Here is a 17648-nt window from a genome sequence, read left to right on the forward strand (position 1 = left end):
AGTTTGAAGACAAACAAAAACAAAAAAACTTTTATTTCAATATATACAACGAACTGGCCCTAACGTGGACCCAGCAGACTCAGACCCGGGAAACCAGGGAACTAAATACAAACAGATTCACGAGACAACGAGGAACACCTGGACAAGACACGAGCGGCTGGAGAGAGCTGATTGGTCGACACAAAGTAGACGAGAACAGGTGGACACAACAACCTAATGAGCACACTTCAAACATGGAACACAGGAAAACATGGAACAAAACTAAACACAACCCAAACCAAAACACAGACCATGACAACACCAGCACCTCCACTTTTTCATTTTTGAAATTTGGCTTCCTTTTAGAACTCATTACTTTCATATTCCTTTGACAAATTTGAGTGCTTTTATCCTCTGACTCTACTTTGGCCACTAGTAAAGCATTATCAAGTTCGTAATCAGTTTAAGTCAATCTAATCGGAATTGTCGTCACAAACAAGTTTAAGATGGTTCATTGCTTCAACAAACACTTTTGCCAAAGCCAGTTGTGGATATGATGAATCGATATCTCCTCCTACCGATTCTCCAGTCATATCAGGATCCGTGATTCATTCATTGAGGACCCCCCCGCCCCCACTTCTCCCTTCAATTTATACAAGTCGGATGTACCGTCTGAGCTGCTCAACCTAAACACTCATGCATCTCTGGGCCTGGATGGGCTAGATTCGTTCTCTATGGAGCTCACATCATTGCAGCCCCCATCTGCAATCTGGTCAACCTTTCGGCGCAAACTGGAGTGTTCCCCAAGGATTGGAAATCATCCTACTCTCTAAAGGAGGTGTTGACACGGATTTGATCAGTTGCAGATCCATCACTATTCTGCCCTGCCTTCCCCAAATAATAAAAAAGAAATACCCTTAATGCCCTTAACCCTCTGCATATGAGCTTTAAATCAGGACACAGTCGTACCTCTGGTACGCTAAAATTGGTAAATTATATTGTAGGTGCCATAGACAACAGAGAACATTGTGCTGCTGTTTTTGTGGATCTTGCAAAGGCATTTGATTTTGTTAATCATTCAATTCTACGTGAAAGATGACAGAATATTGGCCTCTATGAGAGCTGTGCGACTTTCTTAAACAGATACTGCTTTATGGTGCATACAGTCAGTGAAGGTGGAGGGTATTCTTTCAGACACGTTACCACTTTTCAAAGGTGTGCCACAGAGTTCTGTACTTGGTCCAACACTTTTCCAAATTTACATCAACATTATAACCTATGATATCGGTAACACTCTTGCCCATTTGTATGCTGACAACACCGTTACTTAGACTTCTAGCTCCTCCCTCCACATTGTCCTGTGCGTCAGGCGAGTTTTACTAATATCAAAATGGTCTTCTAGTCTACAGTCACTGAACATAAGAAAAAACTAAATTTATGGCCTTAAACAGAAACGCCCCACTAATCATGCAGCCCAGCAATATTCTGTCTCTTTATGGTTCTGCCGTTCAATTCCACACTTGCTACAAATACATAGGAATCTGGCTTGACAGTTCACTGGCATTTGAAACTCACATCAATATGTTTCTCTTGTAAAGTTCTCTTTACCGAAAAATATTCTCACTAACACCTTCTTCTAAATTGCTTCTTGTTGAAATGTCTGTCCTCCCAATCCTATATTACAGAGATGTGCAGTATTATAAAGATCAGCTTCAAAAACTTTCTTTCATAAACACAAAACACGCTGCCATTCGCTTTGTCACTGGTGCTCCCTTCAACACTTACCACTGTGAACTGTATTCTTGGTTAATAGGCTCGCTCTTCACTCACTGGTCTATGTTTAACTGATAAACACTCATTGGCAAGACCCCAACCTAACTTCGCTCTCTGCTCACCATGCATACCACCACCCACACTCTCTGTTCCAGCAGTTTTATTGAGTCTGTGTTACTTTTGGTCAATCTTTTCATTTTTTTGCCCCATAGGACTGGAACACTCTCTAACAAATAATAAAACTGACATCATTCATCCCAATATTGTCACGATCGGATGGAGACTGGACCCAAGAGCAGGCGGCGGCTGAGAGGTTGCGATGAACAGTTTATTGAAAATGGAAAGGTAGGTGGTCCTTGAGATGCGCTGGTGGGTTGTTGAGGCAGAGAGTACGTGGCAGGCAGTGACGAGGACGGGCGGCTGGCTTGACGGCGAGTTGGCAGAGATCCACTTGACGAGGGACATGGAGGATACACTGAGGACAAGGAAGAACACGAAGTTCAGAACGATGGCAAGGAATTGAGTAGGCTTACTTGGAGACTGGGGAGCCGTTGTACCGCTTGGAAGCTTCATTACTACGGTGAGGTTTTCCGTGATCAGGCAGGTTTAAATGCAGGTGGTAACAAGGACTGGTTGGTGACAGGTGCGCGGCCGAGGAAGGTGCTGGAAAGAGAGAGGGGAGGGGAGAGAGAGAGCAACTGCAGGATGGCTTATGACAAATATCATCATTTAAACATTTTAAGTCAGTGAGTATTTGGTTTTATTTTGCTTTGTTTTACTCTTCTGTCTGCAGCCAGGTCGGCATTGCAAATTAGAATGTTTGCCTTACCTGGATAAGTAAAGGTTCAATCAATCAATCAATCAATCAATCAGTCAATCAGTCAGTCAGTCAATCAATCAATCAATCAATCAATCAATCAGCATATTAATTTGTGGCAGGTGGGGCTAATTGATTTTATTAATTTTAACCAAAGTAGGCACACCTTTTTTAATTGATGGACTTCTAAACATGCATTCATAATCATAAGCTCAGTTATCTGATGCAATCACTTCTACTAGATTTATTTGAAACAAAATAAAAAAACAGAACAAAACCAAAAAATACTTTAATTTGGGGTGTAATAAATGGCTTTATGCATTGGTCATGCATTAACATAACAATTAATTGATTCATTCATATCATGCATATATACAGTTGCATATGACAAACAGTAAAGGTAGTGTGCATTCTGGCCACATTACATTCAATTGTTTTTCACAATAACACTGTATGAAGAATCCTATAAAAATCCCCACTGAGAGCTGATGATGTGTGAGCTGCTTATACTTGACTAATATAAAAGTTGCAAGACTGCTGGTTCAGATGGAGCAGAAGGCTGGTGGGCAGGTGAATCGGACTTTGTAGTCTTGACATTGCTTCTCACCAGGTTGTTCACGATTCACACATGCAAAGCCATGAGTGGCATCATACCTGTAAAGTACATTGTATATTAGTAATAACAAGTTTGGTTGGAAATTTTAATACAGTACATATTTGACATTCATTTGACAGTAAATATTCATTCATATATTTCTCCTCAGCTGTTTTAGCAATTTTGTGTTGGATATCATCCATCCATCACTGATTTTCAACTCCCAAATCATCAAAAGCTTAAATACACATCTCTTAAAGTTGAAACTTTACTTCAGGTAGCATAAACGTTTTTGATCCTTAAATATTTGAAACATTATGTAACCTAAAATGTTGTGCATAATAAGCATTATCTGCTACGACATACAGTATCCCATAGTGTTGGTCACAGTGCTGCAATAAGATTATAAGGGTGGTTCTGTCCAAACACCTCTTTAGAAAAATCCCCTTTTCCCATCATTACCAGGTGATTTGGATTTATAAAATGAAAGCTGAATGCCAAATGTTTGACTGTTTTGGTGCAGGAAGAGTACATTGTTGCTTGATCCACTCACATTTGAAAGACATCGCCAGTCTCATGTGCTGGGATGCCAGATACTGTCATAGCCTCCACTGCCACAGGCTGAGCGCAAACCTCAGCAGCGTTCACCCTCTGCAGCTCGACTAGAGTCTCATAATCGCCATCGCTTGTGGGATCATCTAGGTCGAACCAGCGAGTCCTGCAACCTGTCACTTTACATGTCAGTGGAGAGACAAAAAAAAACACACAAAAAAAACCGCATCAGTTTTTACATTTAGGATCTTGATGGTTGGATGATTTTTGTAATTATTTTTTTTAATTTTTTTTTAGACAGACGAGCATAAAAAACTCACTGTGACAGAAATCGGAGGGACATGTCATCATCACTTCATAATCCGCACATTGTTGGTTATTCTTCTGATTCTCATTGATGCATGCAAAGCCAAAAGTAACATCATTGCTGGAATTTCAAACACAACAAGAGACAAAAGCAAGAATCACGCCGCTACTTTCTTCTTTGGTTGGACTGTAAATAAAGGACTCACGAGAGGAAGATGTCTCCAGTGAGTTTGGAAGACAATCCGTTTGTTGTCCTGGCCTCTATTCGGATTGGATTTCTGCAGACCTGTCCAGGGTAAGTCTTCATGAGCCGATACAAGGACTCCACATCACCCTCGTCTGATGGGTCATCACTATTGATCCATTGTGTGCGACACTCCTGTGACACTGAGACATGAACCAATACATTTCCACTAAGTGATCATGGGACTATACTGTATTGGATACAATTTCTTGTTAGCATTGTACTATATAGTATTCTAAACCGTGAGTAGGATTGACCCTGTTATCAAATGGGATGGACCCTAGCTTGCCGCAACCTGGAACGGGATAAGTGCTGTAGATACTGGATGGATGTTCCCGTCAGTGATTTGCGAATGGTCACAATTTACAACAGTTTGTCATACTTGAAAAATTCTCCCTTTAGTGTCCAAGTAAGAGTTTGCTTAATTTGCAATAACATGCATTCATTTGTTGTATTAGTTGATATTTTCAAATGACAGACTAACCGAATGTATGGCATTTATCCCAGCTAACTTTGGGTTAGAGGCGGAGTGCACCCTGAATTAGTCGCCAGCCAATCGCAGGGCACATATAAAAAAACAACCATTAGGACTCACTTTTACACCTACGGACAATTACCCAACCATGCATGTTTTTGGGACGTGGGAGGAAACCGGAGTACCCGGAGAAAACCCACGCAGGCACGGGGAGAACATGCAAACTCAACACGGGGAGACCGGATTCAAACTCAGGACCTCAGAACTGTGTAAACTGTAATTTATTTTTAAGTATACATAATTATCACAAGACCATGTATTAATCCATATAATAAACTACAATGTACTTCCATCCATTTTCTACAGCGCTTGTCCTAATGAAGGTCACAGGTGAGCTGGAGCCGATATGAGCTGACTTTGGGGCAGGCATGGTTACTGGTCACCAGTCAATGGCTGTACACATATTGACAAACAACCATTCACACCCACATTCACACCTATGGACAATTTAAGAGTCTTTAATGAACCAAACATGCCTGTTTTTGGAATGTGGGAGGAAGCCATGTAATCATGTAATCGTCACACGGGAAGTCCAGATTCGAACCCCCGAACCTCAGAACATTGAGGCAGATTCGCTACCACTACTTTGTGGTACTGCAAGAGTAAAATTTTCTTTCAATATAGCGATTCATAACATTATTACAATATTATCATTTTTCACATCCGTCCACATTTCTTCACTGATTGGCAGATTGTGGTTCTGACTTATTGCCAGGCATGTTTTTTGTATAAAGAAGCTTGACTTACTTTGACAGAACTCTTTGGGACATGTGAACCTGACCTTGTAGTCTTCACAACTCTTGTCAGTCTGATCTGTATTCACACAAGCAAACCCGTATGCAGCGTCTAGCCTGTAAAGAAAAGATTGTGACTCAATGGTTGTGGCTCTCATGTCCTTAAACTGCATTTTCTGAACATTTTCTCGCCTTAAAAATGTCTCCGGCGTACTGGAGGCAGAGTCTCCGGAAACGGTCTGGACTTGGATGGCTACTGGCTGAGGACAGATCTTCCCGGGGTACTTTTGGAGGAGGTCACTGAGGAGCTCAAAATCTCCATGCCCTTCCGGGTCATCCTGGTCAAACCAGCCCGTCTGGCACTCTGTGGGAATTAGAACCCCAAAACACCATTAAAATGAAGAATCACTTATCATTTGGTTTGTGTTTTTGTTCACATACCTGAACAAAACTCTCCAGAACAGGTGAACTTGACCTTATAATCATCACACAAACTCCCTACTTGCTCTGTGTTGAGGCACAAAAGGCCCTCCGATGGACTGTGGCTGAAAACATCATCATTAAATCACGCATTATAAACTCACTTCTTGTCACTTGCAGCTTCATGTTTTATTTATATATTTATTACTGTTTAGTCTTTTACTGTTTTTATATTCTGTAAAGCTATGCTGTTTTGTATCCTATGCATCTTAATGAATTGCTCCACCCTGTAATTTTTAAATGTGCTCTAGAAATAAATTTAGATTAGAAATTTGGATTAGAAAACACACACAAGCATCCATTCTTCTGAGTTCAACGAGTAGTCGAACTGTGTCAAATGGCAGGATAAATGTCATCCCCACCAAACTAACAGTGACTCACAACAAAAATGAAAATTGATCACGTTGGATCACAAAATCAAGATAATACATGTACATACTACAGTATGAAATGAAACCAAAAAGAAAAATGTCAAATAAAAATCGGTTTTGGCAGTAAAAATGAAAATTAACTTCTATATTTTGACATAATTACATAATTTCCTATAGTAAAAAAAAAAAAGTATAATTTAGGGATTAGAACAGCTTGGAAATCAACCAGCATCACAAAACAGCTTTTAATTGAGAGGAAGTAAATGCAGAAATGTTTATTATTGTGGTTCCAATTTGCAAGTGCAGAACCGTTGCACTGCATCACACTGACCCGTGTCCAGTAACTATAAGTAAACTGATCATCTCAGGCTTCATGTGACCAAATCAAGGTAAAAACCGTCATACATGTGGAAGATGTTCCTTGTGTGCTGAGACTTGATCCCGGCAACAGTCTGAGTCTCCATGTCCACTGGATCTGAACAGATCATGGTCCCATGTTTCCTTCTCAAGTCAGTCAAGAGCTCAGAGTCACCTACTCCTGAATCATCTCCATCATCAAACCAGGCGGTCTGACACACTGGGGAAAACAAACTATTGATTATTTCCTCACATTCCTTTAGTATCAATAAGCTCACAACATGAACACGGAACCTACTTTCAAGTGCATGGATGGCAGATGAGTGCAGGTCTGTAAGAAGATAATAGTATATTAATTTAAATGTGTAGTATTTTGTAATTTTTTTATTTGTAACACAAGTTTCAAGACTCTTTCATTTTGTTACCTGAGACAAAGAAACACCATGCAATGCTCTGCAAGAAAAAAAAACAAAAAAAAAACAAAAACAGCAAAACCTCAATTTGCAAGTGAATACTATGGAAATACAGTAAGAAGAAAAAAAAAATCAGCTCAAGTTACCTGAAATAAAATCATGACTGTGCCGCTGATTTTGAGGAGGGCAAGAATAATAATTTATAAATAAATTGACATAAAATAAAGTCTTAGAGTTTACTGACAAGCTTCATCTGCCCCGCACAGACTGGATGTAATATGGTAGATGATCATGTCGTCTAGATTCCTCTTCTGACCAATAGACTTACTCCCCTGGGATCTCGTGGAGGGTGTGTGCTGCGTTTTGTGTTTCTGCACTTCCCACAAAGGTTGACTCTCACTTTAGGCATAAAAACAATGCACGGCACTGTTGATGTTGGGTTGGGCTAACTGTCCATCATTCTGCATCACTCATCGGCGATTAACCGTGAATGAATTTAAGACGGCATTCAATGAATTAATTTTTATTTTCTAATGAAATCTTGATTGTTCCAATTTATGAAACTTGATAATTGAGCTTTTTTTCTTTCTTGTTAAAGAATCAACAGTGATATAGGTCAAAACCTGAAGATTCAGATGTACAACCCCAATTCTAATGAAGTTGGGACGTTGTGTTAAACATAAATCAAAACAGAATACAATGATTTGTAAATCATGTTCAACCTATATTTATTTGAATACACTACAAAGACAAGATATTTAATGTTCAAACTGATAAACTATTGTTTTTAGCAAATAATCATTAACTTAGAATTTTATGGCTGCAACATGTTCCAAAAAGGCTGGGACAGGGTCATGTTTACCAATGTGTTACATCACCTTTTCTTTTAACAACATTCAATAAATGTTTGGGAACTGAGGACACTAATTGTTGAAGCTTTGTAGGTGGAATTCTTTCCCATTCTTGCTTGATGTACAGCTTCAGCTGTTCAACAGTCCGGGGTCTCTGTTGTCGTATCTTATGCTTCATAATGCGCCACACATTTTCAATGGGAGACAGGTCTGGACTGCAGGCAGGCCAGTCTAGTACCCGCACTCTTTGACTACGAAGCCATGCTGTTGTAACACATGCAGAATGTGGTTTGGCATTGTCTTGCTGAAATAAGCAGGGGCGTCCATGAAAAAGACGTTGCTTGGACGGCAGCATATGTTTCTCCAAAACCTGTATGAACCTTTCAGTATTAATGGTGCCTTCACAGATGTGTAAGTTACCCATGAACTTTGCGTCCATAACAGCCTGGATGGTTCTTTTCCTCTTTGGCCCGGAGGACACGACGCCCACAATTTCCAAAAACAATTTGAAATGTGGACTCGTCGGACCACAGAACACTTTTCCACTTTGCATCAGTCCATCTTAGATGAGCTCGGGCCCAGAGAAGCCGGAGGCGTTTCTGGGTGTTGTTGATAAATGGCTTTCGCTTTGCATAGTAGAGTTTTAAGTTGCACTTACGGTTGTAGTGCCGAACTGTATTTACTGACATTAGTTTTCTGAAGTGTTCCTGAGCCCATGTGGTGATATCCTTTACACATTGATGTCGGTTTTTGATGCAGTGCCGCCTGAGGGATCGAAGGTCACGGGCATTCAATGTTGGTTTTCGGCCTTGCCGCTTACATGCAGTGATTTCTCCAGATTCTCTGAACCTTTTGATGATATTATGGAACGTAGATTATGAAATCCCTAAATTCCTTGCAACTGTACGTTGAGGAAAACATTGTCCTTAAACTGTTCGTCTATTTTCTCATGCACTTGTTCACAAAGAGGTGAACCTCGCCCCATCTTTGCTTGTGAATGACTGAACAATTCAGGGAAGCTCCTTTTATACGGCACCCACCTGTTCCCAAATAGCCTGTTCACCTGTGGGATGTTCCAAACTTTCAACAAACAGGTGTTTGATGAGCATTCCTCAACTTTCTTAGTCTTTTTTGCCACCTGTCCCAGCTTTTTTGGTGTTGCACCCATAAAATTCCAAGTTAATGATTATTTGCTAAAAACAATAAAGTTTTTCAGTTTGAACATTAAATATCTTGTCTTTGTAGTGTATTCAATTAAATATAGGTCGAACATGATTTCCAAATCATTGTATTCTCTTTTTATTTATGTTTAACACAACGTCCCAACTTCATTGGAATCCGGGTTGTAATTAGAACTTTTTGAGCAGGGTAAACCACAGTGAGTGCTATGTAAGGCCCACTATGGAATGAATTATCCATTTAAATTTTCCTTGACCAATTTGATGTTTGCAACTTTTAGGTGGTTCAATTTGGGGAAAAAAAGAATATACTGGTATGCTTTTACACACTTGCAGAGATATTACAAATAAATGCCGTGAGTATGATCCAAAATGACATTTAAAAACTTTTTACCATGACAAAGCGGCAGTTTATATATATATATATATATATATATACATATATAAAGTATACTATTGAATTAACACGAAAAGTGATTTCCTGCATAGAAACAAGATCTTACTTGGACAGATTAATGGAAGAACAGCTGAGGCATCTCTAGACCCTGCAATCAATCACACTTGAAAATGGATGTAAAATAATCAGATTATCGCAGCCTAATGTGCCACAACTCACCCTCAGGGAGGGATGTGATCCAAAGAAATACAACACTGTGTCCTCAATATGACAGCAACCAATGGGTAAAGTGTGGTTGACCTTAAAGGGACTCTCTAATGCTGTGAACATTTGCACTTATTTTATAGTTCTGGACTTAGAAATGATGTCTGCAGAAAAAGATTTCCTCCTTATACGACTCAGTATTTACTTCAGGCTTTCAGTATTTTCTGATGGTTTTTAGCAGAGCTTGACGTGCCCACATTTCGGTCAAAACCCTACTTAAGCTGTGACGTAAACGCCAGAAGCAAATCTGATTTCCCCATATTAGTTAACATACTCAGTTGCCTCAGTCACAAGCAAGCCTGCAGGTATATCGCCTATATTCAAAGTCTGGATGTTTTTGTTTTGTTTTCTTTTACAATAACGAGTGAAAATAGTGAGGTTGGATAAATTTGTGTGGCCTTGTTTAATTGAAATGGATCACTATAATGCTTCCTTACAGAGAGCAGCCATCTGAGATAAGTGATTCATTTCTGCCTATTTTCATGAGTTTTTTGAGCTGTTTGTTGACTTGACTTGGCCTGGCTTACTTGAGTACAGTGGGCCGTAGTACCGCTACGAGAGGCTGCAATACTTTGGCGAGGATTTCTTGGAACAGGCAGGCTTAAACACCGGTGGTGATGAGGCTGATTGGAGACACGTGCTGAAAATAGAGAGGGGAGGGGGGAGAAAGAGAGCGAGAGGACACAAAGAGCCCTCCAGGTTACTATAATGGAACTGCAGGGCAGTATATGACAGTTAAAGCAGTTTGAAAATTGGATATTGTCCGTCTGGAGCAGGGAAAGTCTTAATGTCCCATTGTTTTTGGATTATAATTGATTTAACCCCATTTCTAAATCGATCTCACAATACATCAGGTCACAAAGACATGAGGCACCACCCAGTATTCAGCTGCACTGAAGAAAGGTCAGGAAATGATATGAACACGGTTCAGCTGCCTTATTTTATGCGTCCAGAAGTTCTGTGTGTGTGTGTGTATGTGTGTGTATATATATATATATATATTGTTTTAACTCTCACCTTAAGGGTTAGGTTATGAGGCAGTTAACATGTCAAACCAAACAGGACCCTAATGAACACAATCTGTTAGATGGATCTGGGGGCACTGAGCAACTTCAACACCACTGTAGCAGTCTGTGATATAGATAAGAAAAGAACTGATGTAATTGCGTGTAAAAGTGGACCAAAGCTTATGTGGCAAGTCATGCTTCCTTGAAGGCTTGCAGACAGTATTGTGTTGGGCCTTTTTGACTTTAGGGTTGATGTTCACTGTCCACTCCAGGTCCCATCATGACATTTGTGGTTACTAGAAACTTGGTCTGATCTACAGATGAGACGGATATGTCGGACGGTGTAAAGGAGTGAAACCATGGTCAAATGTCAATGGAAATGCATTATCATCTCCACTGTTTTGAACATGTCACCTTTTAGATGTGGCTGGCTGTGCAAGAGCACATTTGGTCGCAGGCTGCTGGAGGCAATCCCAGCTATCTCCAGGCGGTAGGCGGGGTACACCCTGAACAGGTCTCCAGTCAATCGCAGGGCACATTAAAACAAACAACCATCCGCACTCACATTCACACCTACGGGCAATTTAGAGTCCTCAATCAACCTACCATGCATGTTTTGGGCATGTGGGAGGAAACCGGAGTGCCCAGATAAAACCCACCCAGGCACAGGGAGAACATGCAAACTCCACACAGGCAGGGCCGGGATTTGAACCCCGGTCCCCAGAACTGTGAGGTAGATGTGCTAACCAGTCGGCCACGATGCAGATACCATACCATAAAAAGGCAGTGTCATACTCAGTCAGATCCATTGCATTTTGGGGGATGGTTGGCATGCAAGACTACATAGTCGGTGGATGTTATCACGGGTTAGACAACAAAGCCTCTCAAAAGGTTTGTCTGTCTTTCTTTCATGTGGTGCAGATTTGTTGTTATTGCAGATTACCACGTGGACTTTCGGAGGGGTTAAAGTCCCCCTCTTATGTAAGTGCCTCTTAATTATCACATTGTTGGAAGAAACTCTCTTTCAGCCTAAGTTGAGTTATTTTCAATTGTATCACTTACACATAATGTGGTACTATACCCATCAGTCTGGCTTCTTTATTTGGGAGGTGAACCTATGGCTGTTGAATGTTTTCCAAGAACTACTAACAATGCAAGACAATGAAGTGTGTGAAAAGAGTGAACTGAATTGGGTGTAACCTGCAATTTAACACTGAATCCCACTTCCTAAAGGGCTTGGGAATAATGTTTCCACGTTCCCAGTATCACTATCACCTAACCTACAGCATCATTTGGGAGCGATGATGGGATGTCAGCGCAATCCATCCAGGAAAAATACTGGAGCAATGTCCGGGTGACAAAATAAAGCCCACAATATTACAAATAGCACATGAATTTAGTTTTTATTTAAGAAACACAAAGGGTAGGGGCATGTTGTTTCAACATTGGATCATCAGGTTATCATAACATAATATACTGTCGGTATTTTTTTTCCCCAATTGAGCCATCTTCCGTCACTGTGCAGAATAATTTTTTATTTATTTTTTTTAAAACGTAAAAAAACAAAACAAATCATGACTAAAAGGGCACCTTTTATAAAGAATTCAAACCAATAACCAATGTTGGGTTTGAAAAAAAACAAAAAAAAATCTCACATGACAAAGCTTCCATTTAGCAACAGTGTACATATTGAAATTCAGTTTCAGAACTTCACTTTCTCGCTTTCTAAACTGGACCACAGCCTAGACTCGATCTCCAATCACATTTTCACATTTAAACGAAAATGGTGTCAATTTGCTGCAATTTTAGAACATAGGTTTTCAGCCTCATGATGGGAAGAACTTTTCTGGGAGGAAATTGGGGGATGTGTTCAACGTTGAGGGGGAGATGCAGGAGGCAACCCCTGATATACAGAGGAGGGAAAAACAATGCTCTAAAACAGTAGAGTGAAAGGAGGCATCGTAAAATAAATAAGAATGAAGCAGGGCTAACTGACAGGATGGTGCTTATCTAAACATTTTAAGCTCATAAAGAGAAAACTGTGTTGTTTTAAAAAAAAAAAAAAAAAAAAAAGGTGGGGAGGGTGCAAGGAGCGAGCATTCCTGATCGGAGCAACACGGGTCACAGCAACTCCAAAGAACACACTGACATTTGGTGTCTGCCTCAAAATCACACATTTCATTAAAGCATCCCTAAAACAAACATCTCAAGGCACCTCTGGGCTAACAAGCACTCCCAATAAATGCTAAGACCTACCCAAGTGGCTTTCAAAAGCTACACAGAAAATATGAAACCACTTTTTTGAGATCTACTCAATCAAACAAGGCTGTGGTGTTAATCACAGAATAATTTCATCGTGAAATTGAAGAACACGCACTTGGGTAAATATAAGCATAAGCCATAGTCATTCTGAACTCTCTTAACATAAAAACATTTGCAGACAACAGTACGTCCACCCCAGAGAAAATCAATGTCAAAATTTCTTGGTTTGTTACAAAAGCAAAATTGTGATGAACTGAATGGTAAAAAGGCACATGTACTGTATGTAGCAGAATGCAGCTACATCAGCCATCTTGTCAGATATCCTTTAAAAAAATAAAATAACCACATGACTATGGTCTATCCTAGTGTCTGACATTAATTAGCACCAAGTCTTTTCTTGTAAAAAAAAAAAGAACAAAAACAGACGGAAAACACAAGTGCTCGAAAGGTAATGTAAAAAAAAAAGATCTTTTTTTTGTTGTTGTTGATGACCTGAGTTGTGTGCTGAAACTGCATGCGGCTGTATGTGCTCCGAGCATGTGCTCCGTCCCCATAGCGAGCACACTCGCGCCAAACGAAAGAAAATCTTAGACATTATCAAGTCATAGTAGTACAACGGTGAAAACCTCTGATTAAGCAGTGTTAGATGCCAGAACAATTTCTAGGAAGTGCAGTTATGGTTAGTTTGCAAGTTTCCCCCACAAATATAATATATATTCATATGCATATAAATAAAAATTCAGTGCTGTAAAAACCTCTCCAACTCCATAGGATCTGATTTCTCATGGCTAAAACTACTGCTCAAAGTACTGTATGTAAACTGCACCTTTTCCTTCTTCCAGAATAAAAAAAATGAGGAAGAGAAGAAATAATGTTTTTCTGATTTGTTTTGGTTTCACCACACCAAGGTGATTTTTGGTAGCAGCTAAGCACCAAGTTTGTATAAGGTTCTACGCGTGTCAGTCTCTCTGAGTGTTTAGATAAAATCACTCCACAGTCTGCGTGTATGTCTGTGTAGGGTATGTGTGTATTTGGGAGTTTGTCTTTGCACATGCGTGTTGTGTACGGTCTATGATGTGCACGGCTGCATGTTGACGCTGTGAGCTGCGTGGGCTTGCAGATCGATGGTCTGGGCCTGCTGGTCTTCTGGCCGTGCGTTCATCAGGGACAGGTTCCTCACGCACCCCGTTATTCCAGAAGAAAACTTCCCTCCAGTCATGGCCGCCATGTCCGGAGCTCCACCTGTCACACAACCATACACATTCACTTAGTTACTAACCATTCATGAAAGTCCCCTTTGCACCAATTAGCACGTGCAACACCGCTTATAAGGAAGTACCGTAATTTCTCGTGTATAATGCGTATTTCCCCCCCCCAAAAAAATTGTCAAAAGTCAATACTGCACATAATACATAGGTATAGGGGCAAATGGAAAACACTGTCACATTTTATAAATGTATGCCGCCATCTAGTGGTTATAAAAAACACTTTCATTCCAAAATGCCGTCGCCACCTAGTGGTTATAAAAAAGGTGTAGCCTACACTTTCATTCCAATATGACACGGGGTATGTATGACTGCATATATGTACAGTTATGCTCCTAAGTTTACACACCCTGGCAGAATTTGTGAAATATATATATATATATATATATATATATTAATGTGACTGATGAATGAACAACAACCATCATTAATTTCTTTATGGTTATGTTTTGTTTAATGATAATGCTTTTCTGAAATGCTTGACCGTTTAATTTGAATCCCATTAAAATTAAATGTGTTTCGCCTGGTCCTTCATGTTTTCTTTAAAGAATTGCACCCATCTTACAAATTCTGCCTGGGTAATCAAACATATGAGTACAACTATGTGTTTTCTAATTTACTAAATAAAAGTAGGGCTGTGAATTTATAAATAAGAGCCAGTAAATAAAATTAAAAAAAGGATTATGTGTTCAAATACAGTGTTTAACTTCAGAATAATTATTTAAAAAAACTAACAAAATACAGATAATACTTTGTTTTGATCATATGGGTAGAATCAAAATCATGCATTGTAAAAATGTACTATACATAGGTAGAAGGGTTTTCCGGAATTTTGAGGTCAACTTTGGTTGGGGGTGCGTATTTACATGGGTGCGCATTATACATGAGAAATTACGGTAGTTGTGCAGGTCATAAAAGGACCTATCTGATACTTCGAACATTTGTACTTATTATATAGTTCTGGACTTAAAATCGATGTCTGGAGGAAAAATTACCCCCAAAACAGACACAGTAGTAATTTTAGGCTTGTTTTCTGATGACATATATTTGATTACATGTTTCATTTTCAACCAGATTTTGATCCGTCCACATTTACGTCGAAACCTGCGTCGAGATGAGCACATTTCCATATTCTAGTCTGTTCTTAGTTGCTTCTCAAAACGTTACTATTGGTTTGTCCTCACTTTGTCTGTTATTTTTAAGCAATGTTAACCAATTTAAAGTGGTGACAGTAGTTTGAACAAATCTGTAAATGCTCGAATGCTTAAAATGTCTGAGAAGTGTTGTAAAACCCCGCCTATTTCCTTTTTCTGCGGATGTCGTGTGGTGAAGTTGTTGCCTAAATTTAAAGTCTGGATGCTTTATTAGACAATAACAAGTGAAAATGGTGAGGTTAGATACATTTGAGTAGGCTTGTTTTATTAAAATCGATCACTATGTTGCAGAAGGAAGCTGCATGAGCCATGGAGGTAAATGCATGCAGATTCATTCAGATTAGTCAGCTCATTGTTATATTTATTGCATTTCTCATGGCTCTAAGACTCTTTGAAAAATGGTTTGGAGAGATGACATAAGAGGCTCTTGTGAAGTATTAAAAAGTTGGTTTTTTGTTTGTTTGTTTTTTTGCACGTTGGGGGTGTCGGCATGTCCGCTGACGTTGATCCGCACAGCTGGGCGCCGTGTTTGTACCATGTGTTTTTACTCAATCACAGCATAATAAATTAGTGATTGAGTGTTTTTGCCTATTAATTAGGTCATTGAACATAATTTTTGGGGGTACTGTTGTGTTGATGTGAGTGTGCAGTGGTATATGACAGCAATCAATATTAGGTATGATACCAATTTGAGCAGGCGGTGTTTGGAAACTCAATCAAAATGTTTTATTTTTTTTTTTCCTGAAAAGTTGTCATTTTGGAGGTGCGAGAATTCTGCCCGACAGCGACAATATATAAAATATGACCAAATACTGGCACTTTATAGTCAGGGGTGCACGAATATTTTGGTTTGGTTCTCAAATGAGCGCCAGATCTTGTTTGATGCTAATTTTTTCTGACCCCACGACCTCACTGGATGAACTTGACGTAGCTGTATGTGTGTAAAATTTTAAAGATTAATTAATGTACATGAGACTAGCATGATCAGATCTTTTAAGGACAGGTTATTTTCCTGTGATAAATATTGAGAATCCTCCCACCTCTGTCAAAAGGTTTGTCCGTATGAATGAGTTGTTGGCGAACGACAACACTACTCGAGCTCTGTCTACCGCTGCGCTCCCCCCCCCCCCCCCCCAAAAAAAACCCAAAATGCTGGGTACACAAATGCACACTGATATACTTAATCATGATTCGCTTCTACTATTTTCAGTGTGCATGCGCACCTGCGCACCACGCATGTGCACCGCTGTTATAGTATAGTACATTCCTTTGACCACCTCAGATATGCGGCCTAATGGTCTCCAGTTCTGTCGATAATGTCACATCAAGACACGGGGGCGTATCGATTTTAGCATTGTGTAGAAGGGGCGTTCCCAGGGCAATTAGATATTTACCGATTTCAACAAAATGTATTGATATTATTGGAAATGACTGCCAGTTTCACTTTCTTGAGCAAAAAAAAAAAAATCATAAAGAGAACTTGTTAGTGAAATGTAGGCCATTTGGACGCTAGAGGTCCTTTTAAGAGCTCCACTCACCAAGGTAAAGGTGTCCTTTTGTGTTGACCATGATGCTTTTTCCCTTTGACTGTCCATGTAGTACAGAACCACCATCTATCTGGATGTAGCCATCTTTTCCAGTCCTGCAAGGGAAGGAAACCAACACAGCTTGTATTGCCCACGCATTTTGACTAGTACACGTAACTTTTTTCAAGGGTCCTGTGGACCATTTTTGTCATGTTTCCACTACAAAGTAACGGCACTACACTTCCTCTTTGTGCTCAAGAATGCCAGTAGATGTCTCAACACAGTGGCCAGATGATCAAACACTTTGCTGGTTAGGTGGATCTCTTACAGTATCTCATATATTATCCTGTTGTAGCTTTATTGGCTTCTTACAGACTTGAGTGGTATGTGATTCATCTTATTATTGATATACAGTATAAGTGTATATTCTTACATTTCGGATTGCAATTTGCAGTTGCCTCTGAATGTCATCATGCTGTCTTTTGAAAAATGCTCAACATTGTAAACATAGTGGCTGAAATAAAATGCCAATGATACAAATATGCCGTCACAGTCCTTCATCAACTAATTTAATCAATTCAGAAGTTG

At 39.7% G+C, this 17648-nt stretch overlaps 2 protein-coding genes across 14 annotated transcripts in view; both read right to left on the bottom strand.

The window, feature by feature from the left end:
• Positions 1-16: 16 nt before the first annotated feature.
• On the bottom strand, positions 17-7567 carry LOC133487410 (uncharacterized). The gene is made up of 13 exons (XM_061793918.1): positions 7303-7567; positions 7169-7196; positions 7042-7074; positions 6792-6963; positions 5977-6080; positions 5728-5899; positions 5549-5652; positions 4229-4409; positions 4037-4143; positions 3718-3895; positions 3177-3223; positions 2310-2415; positions 17-2227 (listed from the first exon to the last, which is right to left on the bottom strand). The coding sequence occupies exons 1-13, from the start codon at positions 7315-7317 to the stop codon at positions 2005-2007; spliced, it is 1470 nt and encodes a 489-aa protein (XP_061649902.1). The 5' UTR covers positions 7318-7567; the 3' UTR covers positions 17-2004.
• A 4670-nt stretch (positions 7568-12237) lies between these two features.
• hspg2 (heparan sulfate proteoglycan 2) overlaps positions 12238-17648 on the bottom strand; it is a 116721-nt gene continuing 111310 nt past the window's right edge. For all 13 annotated transcript variants that reach the window (XM_061793929.1, XM_061794008.1, XM_061793981.1 and 10 more), the window contains 2 exons: positions 17073-17176; positions 12238-14357 (listed from right to left, as the gene is read on the bottom strand). In XM_061793929.1, the coding sequence (XP_061649913.1) occupies positions 14185-14357; positions 17073-17176 (277 nt within the window). In that variant the 3' untranslated portion in view covers positions 12238-14184. The remainder of the gene's footprint in view (positions 14358-17072; positions 17177-17648) is intronic.

Source organism: Phyllopteryx taeniolatus, chromosome 1 (assembly GCF_024500385.1).
Source record: "Phyllopteryx taeniolatus isolate TA_2022b chromosome 1, UOR_Ptae_1.2, whole genome shotgun sequence".
Classification (NCBI taxonomy): Eukaryota; Metazoa; Chordata; class Actinopteri; order Syngnathiformes; family Syngnathidae; genus Phyllopteryx; species Phyllopteryx taeniolatus.